Raw genomic sequence first — 15,312 nt, forward strand, 5'->3', positions numbered from 1 at the left:
CCTTATCATCGTCTGCTTTCAGCTGCAGACTCTCTCTCCCCTGACTCTGTCTGAAGCAGGGTCTCGACCAAAAATGCCATACATTACTTCTCTCCAAAGATGCTGCCTAACCGACTGAGTTACTCAAGCATTTTGTGTGTAAACCAGCATTTGCAGTTCATTCCAACACGAGGTTAGATGTGGTTGCACCAATTTGCTGGTATCCACTCAAAGCATACCGCCCATACTTTCAATACTTTACCCACTCCAGATGCTGTGTGGTCCTCGTTTCCTTCTCCCAGAGCTTCCTTTGCAAATCGGTTTCTGCCTTTCCTACATTTCGACTGTGTCCATACCTTTAAAAAGTTTTGGTTTAAAAGTGAAATTTCGTGGATGCCAGAAATTTAAACTAAAAACAATCTTGGAAATACTCAATAGATCATGCAGCACCGACAAATGGATGTTTCAGATCAACAACTTCTCAAGACTATAACTCCATAACAACTTCTAATCTAGAATGGAAACAGTTAATCATAAAGGGAATAGATAGGGTGTAGAAATAAGTAACTGCAGATGCTGGTTTATATAAAAAACAAAAGATTGGGGAATGTAGTTTTTTTTTCCTAGAGTAGAGGAATTAAGAACTAGTGGAAAACTGACACAAAGTGCTTTAGTAATTCCGTAATACCGCTTGATTTTAGTAATTCCGCGGGTTAGGCAGCATCCCTGGAGGACATGGATAGGTGACATCTCGGGTCCAGATCTTTTAGACTGATGTCCTGAAACATCACCGATACTTCTCCAGAGATGCTGCTTGGCATGCTGTTACTCCAGCACGTTGTGTCCTTTTGTGTATTAACCAGCATCTGCATTTCCTTGTTTCTACAAGAACTAGAGGACATAATTTTAAGGCGAGAGGGAAAGATTTAGTAAGAACCTGAGGGGCAAGAGTTTCACACAGAGGGTGTGGGTATATGAAATGACTGTCAGAGGAAGTAGCTGAGGCAGGCGCAATGACAATATTTAAAATACATTTGGACAGCTACATGGATAGAGAAGGTTTAGATATGTCGAGGGGCACGGGCCAACTGTAGATACATGGAACTAGTTTAGATGCATGAGTTGAGACAAATTGGCTCTTTCCATGCTGTGTGACTACGACTCATTATGAGTCATTGAGACTCATTAGTCCTAATTATTTTTCAAGATGCAGAGTCAGGTCTGAAAAGAGGGAAAAGCAAAAAAGGAGGGGCAGATTGGAAGGCAAGGGAGATTAGAATGACTAAGGGGATGACGAGAAACAAATATGGAGAATGTTGGGTCATTCAAAACTAAAACTTAGAGTTGGTTAGGGAAAAATGAGAATAACAGCATCAATATCTGAATGAGGAAGTTGTTGAAAAAATAAACTAGTCCAAATATGAGAACACTTTTGGACATTTATATTATAACCTTGACATTTCTTTGGGCACTAATTCTGGAGCCAGAGGAAGGGATATGGGTGAAATGGGGCAGGAGGGAGGGGAAAGGTGGGGGGAGATAAATATGGGATTTGCGGATGCAAGATCAACATGCAAATTGTAATATTAACACCTGATCGACTGATTTATTTTTCCTATCTCTATATCTCCTCCCACCTCTCTATGGACTAGAGATATACCCAGAAAGATAAGATCAGTGACAGAATTGAATTAATTACTTGACTTTGGTGGAGAAGCCATGATCCAATGGGAGATACAAGATATTGGAGAATTAGTGTTCAAGTACTGCTTGCCAAATAACAACATCAAAATGATTCCAGCAGGTTCAATGAAAATATCAGCATTTCATTTGGAGTGCCATGAGTTCAGCTGAGAGTGAGTGAGATCAGAGAAATTATCATGGTTTATGCCAGTACGGCAGCACCCAATATGAGTCTAGATTGGTAAAAGAGGGGGTGGAGTTTAGGTAGAATGAGAATGCTGAATATAACTCCTTACCAAAGAAGTGTGTGCACAAATGCTTGTGATTAACATTTTTGAACACGTCAGCGATCTGTGTGTCTTGATAACAATTGACATTTGTTTGAAAAAAGTCTCTTAGAGATTTTCAGAAATGTTTTGGAAATTGCAATGTGCACAGGGAGCTTTTCCTTCCCAAATCCCATTTCAAAACAAATTAATCTTTAAAAAAGTTCTATAATTGTAGGTCTGACATTGTTATGGAGACACAAGGATCTGCGGTTGCTGGAATCTTGAGCAAAACGTAACGTGCTGGAGTAACACAGCAGATCAGGCAGCATCTGTGGAGGGAATGGATAGGTGACTTTTTGGGTTGGGACCATTTTTAACTCTGAGGGAGGGTCCTAACCTGAAACATCGCCTATCCATTCCCTCTACAGATGTTGCCTGACCTGCTGAGTTACTCCAGCACTTTGTGTTCAGATATTGTTATACTTCTTAATAATATTAATTGTTTTGACCTTTTTATGCTATTTGTAATATTCAGGACTAATTGTTTCAAGCCATCAAGCAATTTAAATGTATACATCTCGTAGTTATTGTCATAATTGTAGATTCATAATTTTGTCAACTTGGGCCTAAATTTTCTAGACTTGGCTTGGAATAAAGTCATAAAGTATGGTATCCATATCAATGTAAGCACTGAATTTTTCAGTGGACTGGTTTCAAGGTGCTCTCATAGCAGCAAGTTCAAAATATGTACAGTCACCAATTAGTGTATCATTTGTGTCCTCTCAGGTACAAAAGGATCCTGTTAAGAAGTAAACATTCAGTAGATTAAATACCCCCGTTTCATTTTCATGCAAATCCATTAAGAATTTATCTGGCTTCATAACCACCTACTTGCTATTGTGTAATAGTTCTAATATATTACACCACTGTGCTTGAACCTTCTCTACTAAGGTTAGAAGGAAGTGCTGTGAGTTATATTTCCCTCCAATATGACCTGACTGCAGCTTCCCTACTCTATGATGGAATAGGAAGGAATAATCCCATTCCGCTAATACCCATAAACAATGGTCTGAATTGACATTGAGAACTGTCTAAGATGAGTATAAGGTTCTACAAGTCCTTGCAGTTCAATGCACTAATTAATTGCACCATCTGACAGCACTTTAATAATTTTTTGACTCTTTAAAATTACACAAACATTGAAGTGGTTCAAAATGTCTAATTGAAATTAAAGATTTTCAGTTCTACCATGCAGTTATTTTTTTGGCCATTTAATGAAATATATCGCAGTGGCACCATTATCATGCAATAACAACTGATGGACATTAATTTAATTTTAACTGAGAACACTGTCTTTCCCACAGATGATATAAAAGTAGAACTTCAATTTTATTATTGTGATATCTGTTTATTACAAAACTATTCTCAAAATATATTTAACTTCTACGTATATCAGGCTAAGGTTTGTTGACTAAATTTACTAAGAAGCTTTCTTGATTAACAACAGCATTATCAGTTCAGATTAAAACAAATTGCACGTTCCATGGTATAACTTTATTATGAGAAGAATCCTGAAAGTCAGGGGCTTCCAAATTCCTTTCAGTTGCAAAAAAAGTACTCCTGCTCACACTGAGGAAAGTTTTAGACCTACTCGAAAGGTCTTTGCATTTGGAACAATTGTTAAGCAGCTTCTATCTAGCTGGAATTAACCATATCATATTAACTGTCCAGTATATAGCTTCCAATGAGCAAGTAGGGTTAAAAATAACAATGATGTATCAGATCTCCATGACATTAAAATGACATTAATTACATTAATGTGTGATTAACTAACACATAGAAAGGAAAGTTGAGAAAAATCAGCACGATAAATTGATCCAGAATTTTTTGGAGCTAGACACCTTAATGTGAGTGAAATGATGGACAATTTTTTTCTGAATGCTGTCGCTTCAATTGATTTTACTGCAATTGCAATATGATTACAATTTAGTGAGATCGGTAGGAAATCGACGTTATTGTATTGTTTATCTTCTTAACCAATTAAATTTAAGGCATGAAATGGGTAACAGTCCTGAAGTGGCAATTCAGCCTATATCATCAAGTTATTTGGAAGATAATATTCTAAGTGTTTTTATCGAATAAACATTATCAATGAAATTTTTGTCCGGTTTGGCACTATTCAATCTGTGCTCTGTATTTTATTTCAGTGCTATTATTTGGTTGCATTCCTGAATGTATGTAAAGGATTAATTTCTGCATGTAGTTTTTCAAATATGATTTACGCCAATGTTATGCCAAACAATTATCATTAATTTGCAACTAGTTTCAAAATTAAAGGCAATAGGAAGATTGAAAAAACCCATCAATGTGATTCTCAGGTTGCAATAGAACAGCACCAACCTTCTACAGTCTTGCAGCTTTCTAGCAATTTTGGGCAGGCTCACAAAGTTGAGAGACAAACACTTGAACAGTTTGATAATTTGCAACTCACATCTCCTCGATCCACGTGACAAATTGGTTTTTTTTTCCAATCATTATATTGCCTGCGAACATTTTATTTTTGCAATGAAGTTTGTACTACAAAAGTGCAGAGATTCAAAAAGACGCAGCAAAAAAGAAGCATTATCTAAGCTGGCACTATATTGTTGCAAAAGTATTGACAACTATTTGTACACGTCTTTCTATTTTGTCTTCAATGGAGATGATAACCGATAACCCCAGTCCCATCTGATGCCTGTGATCAGAGAAATTTCAGCCCAGAATCTGTGTGAGGCCCTTACATGCACAGTGCCTTATGAAATCTCTAGATGTCCCCAAGTTCTTTAGTGCCAACAAATGGGTTTTTTTAAATAGACCCTATTGTGTTGCAGGAAACCTAGCAATACCAGCTGATTTTTTTTTAATGTTCACTTGGAAGGGCACATGGTATTTCTGGATGTTAATATCCAGTCTGAGTAGCTGCTCTTCTGGAACTGCAGCACTCTCTGCACTGTATCAGAGCCTCAGTCCACTTTTCTCTTTTGCTCAAGTTTCTGCTGTGAGCGATATCAACTGTGTTTTTACTGCAACAGAAAGCAAAAGAAGAGGGTGTGAGGGAATGAACCTACATTTATTCAAATGCCTCTCATTGTCAGAACATTTCAAAATGATTCACAACCAATAGATTATAGTTTGATTTGCATTCACCAAGAAAGTAGGAAGTCAATTTGTACACAGTAGCTTATAGATAACAATAATAAGTGACATTTAATATACTTTTGGTGGTGTGAGTGAGGAATAGAATTAACTCTGACAACAGGGGACCATCTAATTTGAAGCATGGCAAATATGTCAATGCAACAATCTCCAGGTACTCAATAACCTACTGTCTAATTTAAGTGATCAGGTGTTGGAATGGGACTTAATAACTAACATTGGACTCAGAAATAATAATGGTTGCACTGAGACAAACTGGCATTTTGGAAAAATCAATTACAATTTTCCACAGCAGGAGAAAACAAAATGTCTGTGTCAAAAAAGAACCATACAATGGATTATTTTCACCAAAGGAAATGGACTAGGATAGTTTACTGGGCCAATCCAACAGTCTCTGAACTATTTTCCTAAGTTAGATGAATTGGCTTTGGTTTCTGGTGGGATTTCCATTATATACAGGAACCCTGTGACGTGGATGGTCAGTAAATTGCATTCGACAATGGAATACTCGTTGAAGGCAATAAGAGAAAAAACAATTAAACAAATCATACGTAAATGCAAAACTAAGGCTCCCTATAAATGACAAGCCTTCACTAAAGATATGGGAGATATGGTATCCAATAAAAATCCACCACCAGAACCTTCCCCAAACTTTGCAAAAATATAACTTTTGGTGCTATCTATAGTCTCTTTATTGTAATCTCTAAGGTCCAAGAACGAGATTCCGGCCAGGTTTCTCAAATGTTTCTGCCCTATCACTACTTACATTTCATGAGATGATCAATAACTAGGTAGCCGAGATGTGCAGGTTTGTAGGTTAATTGGCTTCTGTAAATTGCCCCTAGTGTATAGGATGTGAAAGTGGGATAACATAGAACTAGTGTAAAGGTTATTGATGGTCAGCATGGGCTCGTGGGGCTGAAGGGCCTGTTTCCACGCTATATCTTTGAACTAAAATCTTTGAACTCATGAAATCTTTGAACATGAAAAAAGTCCTATATCTTAACTGAATGGTGTCAAGTTAGGAAATGGGGAAGTACAAAGAGATCTGGGTGACTTGTTCATCAGTCACTTAAAGTTAGCATGCAGATACAGCAGGCAGTGAAGAAAGCTAATGGCATGTTGGCCTTTATGACAAGAGGAGTTGAGTTTAGGAGCAGAGAGGTCCTTCTGCAGTTGTACAGGGCCCTGGTGAGACCGCACCTGGAGTATTGTGTGCAGTTTTGGTCTCCAAATTTGAGGAAGGACATTCTTGCTATTGAGGGTGTGCAGCGTAGGTTCACTAGGTTAATTCCCGGAATGGTGTTGTATGTTGAAAGACTGGAGCGACTAGGCTTGTATACGCTGGAATTTAGGATGAGAGGGGATCTTATTGAAACATATACGATTATTAAGGGATTGGACAGGTTAGAGGCAGGAAACATGTTCCCAATGTTGGGTGAGTCCAGAACCAGAGGCCACAGTTTAAGAATAAGGGGTAGGTCATTTAGAAAGATGAGGAAAAACTTTTTCAGTCAGAGAGTTGTAAATCTGTGGAATTCTCTGCCTCAGAAGGCCGTGGAGGCCAATTCTCTGGATGCTTTCAAGAGAGAGCTAGATAGAGCTCTTAAAGATAGCGGAGTCAGGGGGTATGGGGAGAAGGCAGGAACGGGTACTGATTGTGTATGATCAGCCATGATCACATTGAATGGCGGTGCTGGCTCGAAGGGCCGAATGGCCTACTCCTGCACCTATTGTCTATTGAATGTCAATATAATCACAACATGAAGTCTTGAAAAAATATGAATATTATTCCTCATTGCCCACCCACCCTTGTCACATTTCACACAATATTTGTTTCATTTTGAATTCATCTCTTCAAACACTGAATAGCATCATGGCAGGTTGTCCTTTCCGTTTATAAATCTTATAGGTACTCATCAAATGGCCCATTTGTGAACACCTGCAGTCACATAAATTCATGGATAGCTAGGACCAGAATACAAAATGGGTGGATTACTCATTTTCCTGTAAGTCATTATCACAATGAACCCATTTAGCCCTTCAAGACGAATGTTAGCTTTCAGAAAAACCCCACCAGACCCATTCCCTGATTTATTTCCCTATAACTTACTCTTTCACAGACTTATTAATTCCCCAGTGATTCCCCTGCTATTCACCTACATTAATCCCACCAAACTACTAAGCAGCACATCTTTGGAATGTGAGAGGAAATTAGAGCACCCAGAGGAAATCCATAGTCATAGGGAAAACATACAAACTTCATGGAGATAGCGCCAGGATCAAACCAAGATGTGTTTTTCTTTATAAAACTCACTGTCCACTGCCTTCTACGTCCATTTCAAATAACTCCCTGAGATATTTAAAATGTTGAGAGATTAAAAGGGGATGGTGTTCAGGAGGACCTGAAAGTCACAATACACAAGTCACTGGCCAATGAGACATGATGGTTTTATTTAATGCCTATTACTTAATAATTTCCTTTTGATTCAATGGAATAAACAGTTAACAGCATAAATTATCATTTTACTTGATCAAAAAATAAACTTTGTAGACTTAGTTCGTTAGAAAATGCAAGCAAACAAACCTTTGAGCACAGCAGCCCATTTAGCCTATCAATCTGCACAATAATTGACCAAACATCATGCTTTGAAAGCCACACTCAAGTCATGATGCTCCCAAGAAGCCTCTTAAAAAGATGAGGCATCAAATCTATTTCTATACTTCTAAGAACATAATAAATATAAACAGGCATGGGTAATTTGGCATCTTGTGTCTGCTTTGCCATTTGAGTCATGGGTGTTTCACTTATCTCAGCTATTTTCCTGCGCTACTTCAATTACCTTAATTCTCCTAATATCTAAAAATCTTTTGATCTTTGTTTCTGTTTTCAGGAACCAAACTCTCTTGATTAAGGAAGTCCACAGGTTCACCATTCACTGGGCTAAGAAATGTCTCATTTATATCATGAATGACCAATCCATTATTTTGAGATGGTGACTTCTGGTTCCAGATAGCTCAGCCAGGGAAAACATCAATCCCAGATCTATCCTATCAAGTTCCTCAAGAATTCTGTATTTTCAATAAGATCAACTCTCATTCTTCTAAACTCAAGAGAATAGAGAGGCCAGGTCTGCTCAACTACTCATCATCCAACACACTAGCCTACCCAGGAAACAATCTGAAGATCCTTTGCAGCAATTCCTCTTTTGCCAGTATATCCCTCATTATTTAAGGAGACTAGACCTGTACATAATATTCTGGTAGAGTCTCACCAGAACTCTCTGTAATTAGAGCAAGACAATCCTCCTTTTGTACATAAAAGTCACATATTGTGTGCTTTCTTAATTGCTTGTTGAATTTGGATATTACCATTCAGGTATTTTACAAGGATGTCTTTTAATCTTTCACCATTAAAAAAAGTACACCCTTCATTATTTTTCTACCAAATGTTGATATTCTTCTTCCAACAGTAACTTCTTAATGACAGATGTCTCACAACCACAAGGCCTAACTGTGGTTCTGATGTTTAGCAACTTGCAGGTAATCACAAAACTAAGTTCCACCTCACATTTTCAAGGACACCTTCACTCACTGGCTATTGACTCTACTTATGGGATCAAACTCATCATGTTGTGACTTTGCATTGTTGCTCAATTTCTAAGAAAATCCTGCCGTTATAGTAAGTCACCATTATAAGCCTATGAATCATATAAACAAGTTCAATATTATTGCTGAGATTTTGTTGTGCTTTAGGATTTCCTGATTTCAGGCTGCCAGTGGTGTAGCCTGTGTAACTCCATTTTGGATGACATCCTCGACTGCTTTCCTTTGAATAATGCTGTGAATAGACAATAGACAATAGGTGCAGGAGTAGGCCATCCAGCCCTTCGAGCCAGCACCGCCATTCAATGCGATCATGGCTGATCACTCTCAATCAGTACCCCGTTCCTGCCTTCTCCCCATACCCCCTCACTCCGCTATCCTTAAGAGCTCTATCCAGCTCTCTCTTGAAAGCATCCAACGAACTGGCCTCCACTGCCTTCTGAGGCAGAGAATTCCACACCTTCACCACTCTCTGACTGAAAAAGTTCTTCCTCATCTCCGTTCTAAATGGCCTACCCCTTATTCTTAAACTGTGGCCCCTTGTTCTGGACTTCCCCAACATTGGGAACATGTTTCCTGCCTCTAATGTGTCCAATCCCCTAATTATCTTATATGTTTCAATAAGATCCCCCCTCATCCTTCTAAATTCCAGTGTATACAAGTGAAACCTTCCTGAAGAATGGATGAGCCACACAAAAGAATGGAACTTTTTACTTCTTTAGTGTAACGCGATCGGGTGCAGGTTGTATCCACTTTCACAGAAGGTGCTCTGAGGTAACAGCTACACAAACATTCCTTGCAACAGCTGACACCTTGGTTATGTAAAAGGGAGGACCTGAGCATGAGCAGAATTTACAATTAATTAAATTTAATGGCTTCAAGAAATGTATGAATGGATCAACAGCAAATTTACAAAAAATTTAGTTGCAAAGCGAATTTACTAAAAAGTGAACGAAAAGTTACTCACCTCCAGTGCCTTGGCGTTGTAATGAAATTCACACAGGATTGGAAATCCTACCATTAGCTAGATTTCACTGTGGCTGCTGCCTGGCCATTGGAAATCTGGCTCCCTTCCAGATTCTGTGGTAGTTGTCTTCTCGGAATAATTATGAAGAGTTCTTATTTATGTCAGGTTGGCTCAAGACTGTTAGGGACCTACTGGTTTGTTTGATATGTAAAGAAGCAGGCTAGGGTGCGTCAGCAAGCAGAAAATGGATTGCCTAAGAGCCAGAGGCTGCAGGAAAATCCTAGCATGCTGAGTCTTCAACCTAGTGTGGCTAATCAGAATATTACACTATTGGACAGGCATCTTGTGTTGCCCAAATTGCATATCTGTCTTTATAGTCTACAGATCCTCACCAAGACTAGCAAGTTGGCCCTGGATCATGGTTGTTCACTCCAAGACACAACACTGGCAATTTATAGACAGCATTTTGCTGTTCCTGACAATTAGCCTGCTGATGGTTCAGGTTTGGTTGAGATCTGGAGGACTAAACCTGTAGTTGAATAAAAGCAGAAATCTGGCCATTAGCCATTATTTGTCTTCAGCATTGCCATTGCTTGAAACAGAAAGCAAATCACTCCCAAAGTATTATTGAGGTTGTCCCTGCTTTTACCAGACCCTGAGAAAATACAAATCTGGATTCATCAAGAGTACAGACTTACCATGAGAATCCTGAAAGTGCATCTGAACCTTGGAGCTTAGAAAAGAGATAGATTTCCAACAGCCAGGCAGCAACCACAGGGAAATATCACACACTGGGGGTAAGGTTTCCAATCTTCTGTGGAATTAGTTTGACTGGGCAGATATTCTGTAGGCATTTTAGAGAATTTATCCAAAGAGCCTTTTCCCAAATATGTTCTTAATGTGATGATCACAGGGTCTGAATCAGCATAATTGACTGGATTATCTCTGAAGAGTTGAAATGCTCATTCCGCTTCTCCTCCTGCTGACTGCCACTCAATAGGAAAAGGTGTTTCCTCTCATGAAATGCTCCCCTCTAATGTTCCATCGCAGAGCTATAGTCTGATATGGTCTTCACACAGAAAGCAGCAGAGAAAAGCACATGGAGTACCAGAACAAGTGAAAGAGAGTCATGGAAAGCAACAAAGAGATGAAAATTGTATGTAGAATGAATAAAAGAAGGCATATGAAGAGTAACAGGGAGCGAAAGAAGCTCTACAGGGACTAGGACAGAGGGGAAAGAATGCAGAGCAGCAGAGAAAGCAAGCAACATAGGGCACAATGTGTTGGACTAACTCAGCAGGTCAGGCAGCATCTCTGGAGAACATTGACCCGAAAAGTCACATCCATGTTCTCCAGATGCTGTCTGACCTGCTGAGTTACACAAGCACTCTGTGTCTTTTTGTGTATTAACCAACATCTTCAGTTCTGTGCTTCTGTGGTGGCTCCCAAGGGTCGGGCCATACCACTACCGACCCCTTAGCACGGGAATGGACCGGTCTAGGGGGGCGGCCCTTAGCTACGGGTATAAAGAACGGGGTTTTAGGCGCGATCGCTCTCTGGCAGACTCGACTGATTTAGAGAACCTATTAAACACATCGCTCCCGAAATACCCGGCTCCTCGCCTTTATTTCGAGCTTTTTCGACGCGCCACAATTGATGATCCCTGATATAATGGACTCAAAATGGAAAGCCGACCGTTCGTCCGGCTCACAGGCCGACCAGGCCGCAGCTGTCGACGCGGTTTCCATCAAACTGCCGACATTCTGGACCATCCGGCCTGGCGTTTGGTTTCACCAAGCGGAGACTCAGTTCCAGCTGCGGGGCATCACAACAGACGACACCTGCTTTTTCCACCTGGTGGGAGCCCTTGACCAGGACACGGTCGAAGAGTTCACAGAGTTCCTCGAGGACCCCCCGGCCCACAATAAGTACATAGTCCTTAAGGAGCTGCTGCCCCATACGTATGGACGCACTACCATGGGTCTTGCTGGGCATCCGGACTGCGCCTAAGGAGGACCTGGCCTCATCTTCAGCGGAGCTCGTGTACGGGTCACCGCTCACAGTGCCCGGGGAGTTCGTGCCCTCGTTGCCAGGGCAGGAGGAACCGCCCTCGTCCACCCTACAGTGCCTTCGCGAGCGAGTTGGCAAGCTTGCACCCGTGTCAATGCCCCGCCACGGGCCATTCCGCCCGCACGTGCCATCGACCCTCCGGAACTGCTCCTACGTGTTCCTGCACCGTGACGCCCACCGGATGCCGCTCCAGAGGCCATATGAGGGCCTGTACCGGGTGCTGGAGCATGGGCAGACAACCTTTGTCATGGACATGGGGGGCCGGCCGGAGGCCGTGTCAATTAACCGCTTAAAGCCGGCGCACCTGGACATCGACCAACCGGTGCGGGTTGCCCAGCCTCGGCCGCGAGGTCGTCCCCCTTTGCGGGTCCCTCCACCTGTCTCTCCAACTGCGCCTACGCCGGCCCCTCTGTCGGCCGATTTTTGTACGCGGTCCGGTCGGGTTGTGCGACCGCCAGTGCGTTTCGTGCCTCTGGTTCTGGGGTGGTCCTGTGGCGGCTCCCAAGGGTCGGGCCATACTACTAACGACCCCTCGGCACGGGAATGGACACGGTCCAGGGGGGGCGGCCCTTAGCTACGGGTATAAAAGACGGGGTTTTAGGCGCGATCGCTCTCTGGCAGACTCGACTGATCTAGAGAACCCATTAAACACATCGCTCACGAAATACCTCGCCTTTATTTCGAGCTTTTTCGACGCGCCACACTTTTAAAATAAACAGTGAGTCACACTGGGCAGAGGGGAACAGAATGAAGGCGAGTATGGGGAACAGGAAAGGGAAGGAGAGGAAGAAAAGGCATCAGCAGGAGCAAATGGAAAAGAAGACAAGAGCTGTTGATAATACAGTACAATGGAGAAGTCTTAAGTCTTTATATTATGATAGTTTTTGAGACACTGGAGAACTGTGGGTGATGTTGCTAACATCTGTCAGAGTTCTGTCAGAGTGAGGCCCAATGCAAACTGGAGGAACAGCACCTCATATTTCGCTTGGGCAGCTAACAACCCAGCGGTATATCGACCTCTAACTTCAAGTAACCCTTGCTTTCCCTCCCTCCATCCCATCCCCATCCTAGTTCTCCCACCAGTCCGTTTTCCTGATTAAATTTTATCTTTGTATGCTTCGTTGTCACCTTCCCCTAGTTAACAATGATCTATTCTACATTTTCCTTGCGCTTCGTCCCCTTTGATGTCTCGTTTTCACACCTTACTCTTTCATACCTCTGTGTCTCTTTAATCCAACTTTCAGTCTGAAGGAGGGTCTCGACCCAAAACGTCACCAATTGCTTCTCTCCAGAGATGCTGCCTATCCTGCTGAGTTACTCCAGCATTTTGTGTCTATCTTCATTTTGCTAACAGAGACCTCCTTGGCAACCTTAGTCAATGTCACATACAGATACTACTTGAGGATTGCCCTGGCCCCCTTGAGAAGTGACATCTGAGAACAAGATGGTCCTTAAACCTCTTTGGGTTTCTCTAAAATTCCTGTCCTCTGATGCCACTTCCTAGTGATCATCTCTCTCGCAACTGGGAGAGTGCTACTTACTGATGTTGCACGTGCGCATCATGTTAAGGACTGGCATTTGAGGACTTATCTTATTTTTAACGCTGGTGAGAAAGTGGAGAAATACTTCATTAGTTATACTCTTTGTTTCTGAAACAGCATGGTGAGGGAGCCCAGCTGTGCTCATTTTAAATCATGCTCTGTATTATTGCAACCTTTTCAGAAAATGGCATTGAACAATTTCTTGGCCAACATTTCTTATGATTTATTGTAAGCAGGCTGATAAGAAATGCTAATTATTTCCATTATGGAGTAGAAAAATACAAAAAAAGAAATGTATGGAGCAGCACCAACCAGCGTTAATGGCTCTTTTAACCTTACTAAAGCCTTTAGGTCTGTCAACCAAGTGGGACATTGGTGCATCCTCCTCAAATCTGGCTGACTAGAGATATTCAGCCTCATCTTACATCTGCTTCTTAATGTGCACAAGCTGTGTTCTTAACCAATGGCTTCACAACACATCTAAAGTATACAAGCAAGGCTGTATCATCACCACAACACTTGTCCAGTCTTTGCTGCACCCCATTTCCAACAAATTAACCTCTGGAGTGGAACTAATCTCCAGGACAATGGGAAACTGTTCAGCCAATTTCTGATTCACACAGGTCACCTCATTATTAACGCCATAGTGCACAGGTGATGCTTGTATAAATACACGTTTGGAGGTTCCACAGCCTCATTAATTCATTCACTGATAAATACAAGAGGATGGGCCTAACATTTAAAAAAATTTCCGACCGTACTGAATTCCTCGAAATGAACTACGAAAAACTTGGCAAACATGGACCACATTCGACACCTTGGGAGCCACCTCCCAGTGAAGGCAGTGATGAAATTCACCACTGCACTTAGTTATCTGAGAAAAAGTGAATGAAAATCAAAACAAGCCCCGCAGAAGCTCATGATATAGTGAGCAGCAGTGATCACTATATTTTTATATGCTTCTGAGATGTGGACTTCTTACTGAAGAGCCTTCAAGATACTGGGGAAGTTTCACCATTTCCACCTGCAAAATGATCCAAATTAACTTACAGGATGTAAACTATGAAAAATCCTCAACTCCAGCATTGAAGCCATAATTATACTCAGTTTGGCAAGGATGGAATTAAAGGGAAAGAGGGTATAGGAAAAGTTAAGAAAGACCCCAGAATTAACGGGACAGAAAGCGCACGAAAGGATAGGAGAGAATGGCCAATGTAATAGGAATCGATGTGAAAGGTGAGATGAGTAATGGATTTAAGGTATTATTTATGAATGCCCGAAGTATAAGTAAAGTGGATGAGCTTGAGCCGCAGTTAGAGATTAGTAGATATGACATTGTGGGGATTACAGAGACGTGGGTGCAGGAGGATCGGGTCTGGGAACTGAATATTCAGGGTTATACGTCCTATAGAAAGGACAAGCAGGTGGGCAGAGGAGGTGGGGTAGCTCTGTTGGTGAGGAATGAAATTCAGTCCCTTGCGAGGAGTGACATAGGGACTGATGATGTAGAGTCACTGTGGATAGAGTTGATGAATTGTAAAGGTAAGAAGACACTAATGGGAGTTATTTACAGGCTCCCAAACAGTAGCCCGGATATAGGGTGTAAGTTGCAACAGGAGTTAAAACTGGCATGTAACAAAGGTAATGCCACTGTCGTTATGGGGGATTTCAATATGCAGGTAGACTGGGAAATCAGGTTGGTTCTGGACCCCAAGAAAGGGAGTTTGCAGAGTGCTTCCGCGATGGATTCATAGAGCAGCTTGTACTGGAGCCTACCAGAGAGAAGGCAATTCTGGATTTAGTGTTGTCCAATGAGCCAGATTTAGTAAGGGAACTCAAAGTAAAGGAACCGCTTGGAGGTAGTGACCATAATGTGATTAGTTTTAATCTGCAATTTGAGAGGGAGAAGGTTAAAACAGAAGTGTCAGTGTTGCAGTTGAATAAAGTGGTCTATGAAGGCATGAGAGAGGAGCTGGCCAAGGTCGACTGGAAAAGGATCCTA

At 41.5% G+C, this 15,312-nt stretch overlaps 1 protein-coding gene across 8 annotated transcripts in view; it reads right to left on the reverse strand.

The window, feature by feature from the left end:
- Positions 1 to 22: 22 nt before the first annotated feature.
- LOC144598407 (uncharacterized) overlaps positions 23 to 15,312 on the reverse strand; it is a 67,561-nt gene continuing 52,271 nt past the window's right edge. For 4 of the 8 annotated variants that reach the window (XR_013547860.1, XR_013547857.1, XM_078408554.1 and 1 more), the window contains one exon: positions 3,393 to 4,993. Coding sequence is in view for 1 of the 8 variants with exons in the window: in XM_078408554.1 (XP_078264680.1) it covers positions 4,956 to 4,993 (38 nt within the window). In the remaining 7 variants the exon portion in view is untranslated. Of the gene's footprint in view, positions 336 to 3,392; positions 4,994 to 7,449; positions 7,532 to 11,100; positions 12,344 to 15,312 lie in introns of those variants that run through there. The other 4 variants (XR_013547858.1, XM_078408552.1, XR_013547859.1 and 1 more) reach the window with 4 other exon arrangements.

The sequence above is a fragment of the Rhinoraja longicauda genome, chromosome 11 (genome assembly GCF_053455715.1).
Source record: "Rhinoraja longicauda isolate Sanriku21f chromosome 11, sRhiLon1.1, whole genome shotgun sequence".
Taxonomy (NCBI): Eukaryota; Metazoa; Chordata; class Chondrichthyes; order Rajiformes; family Arhynchobatidae; genus Rhinoraja; species Rhinoraja longicauda.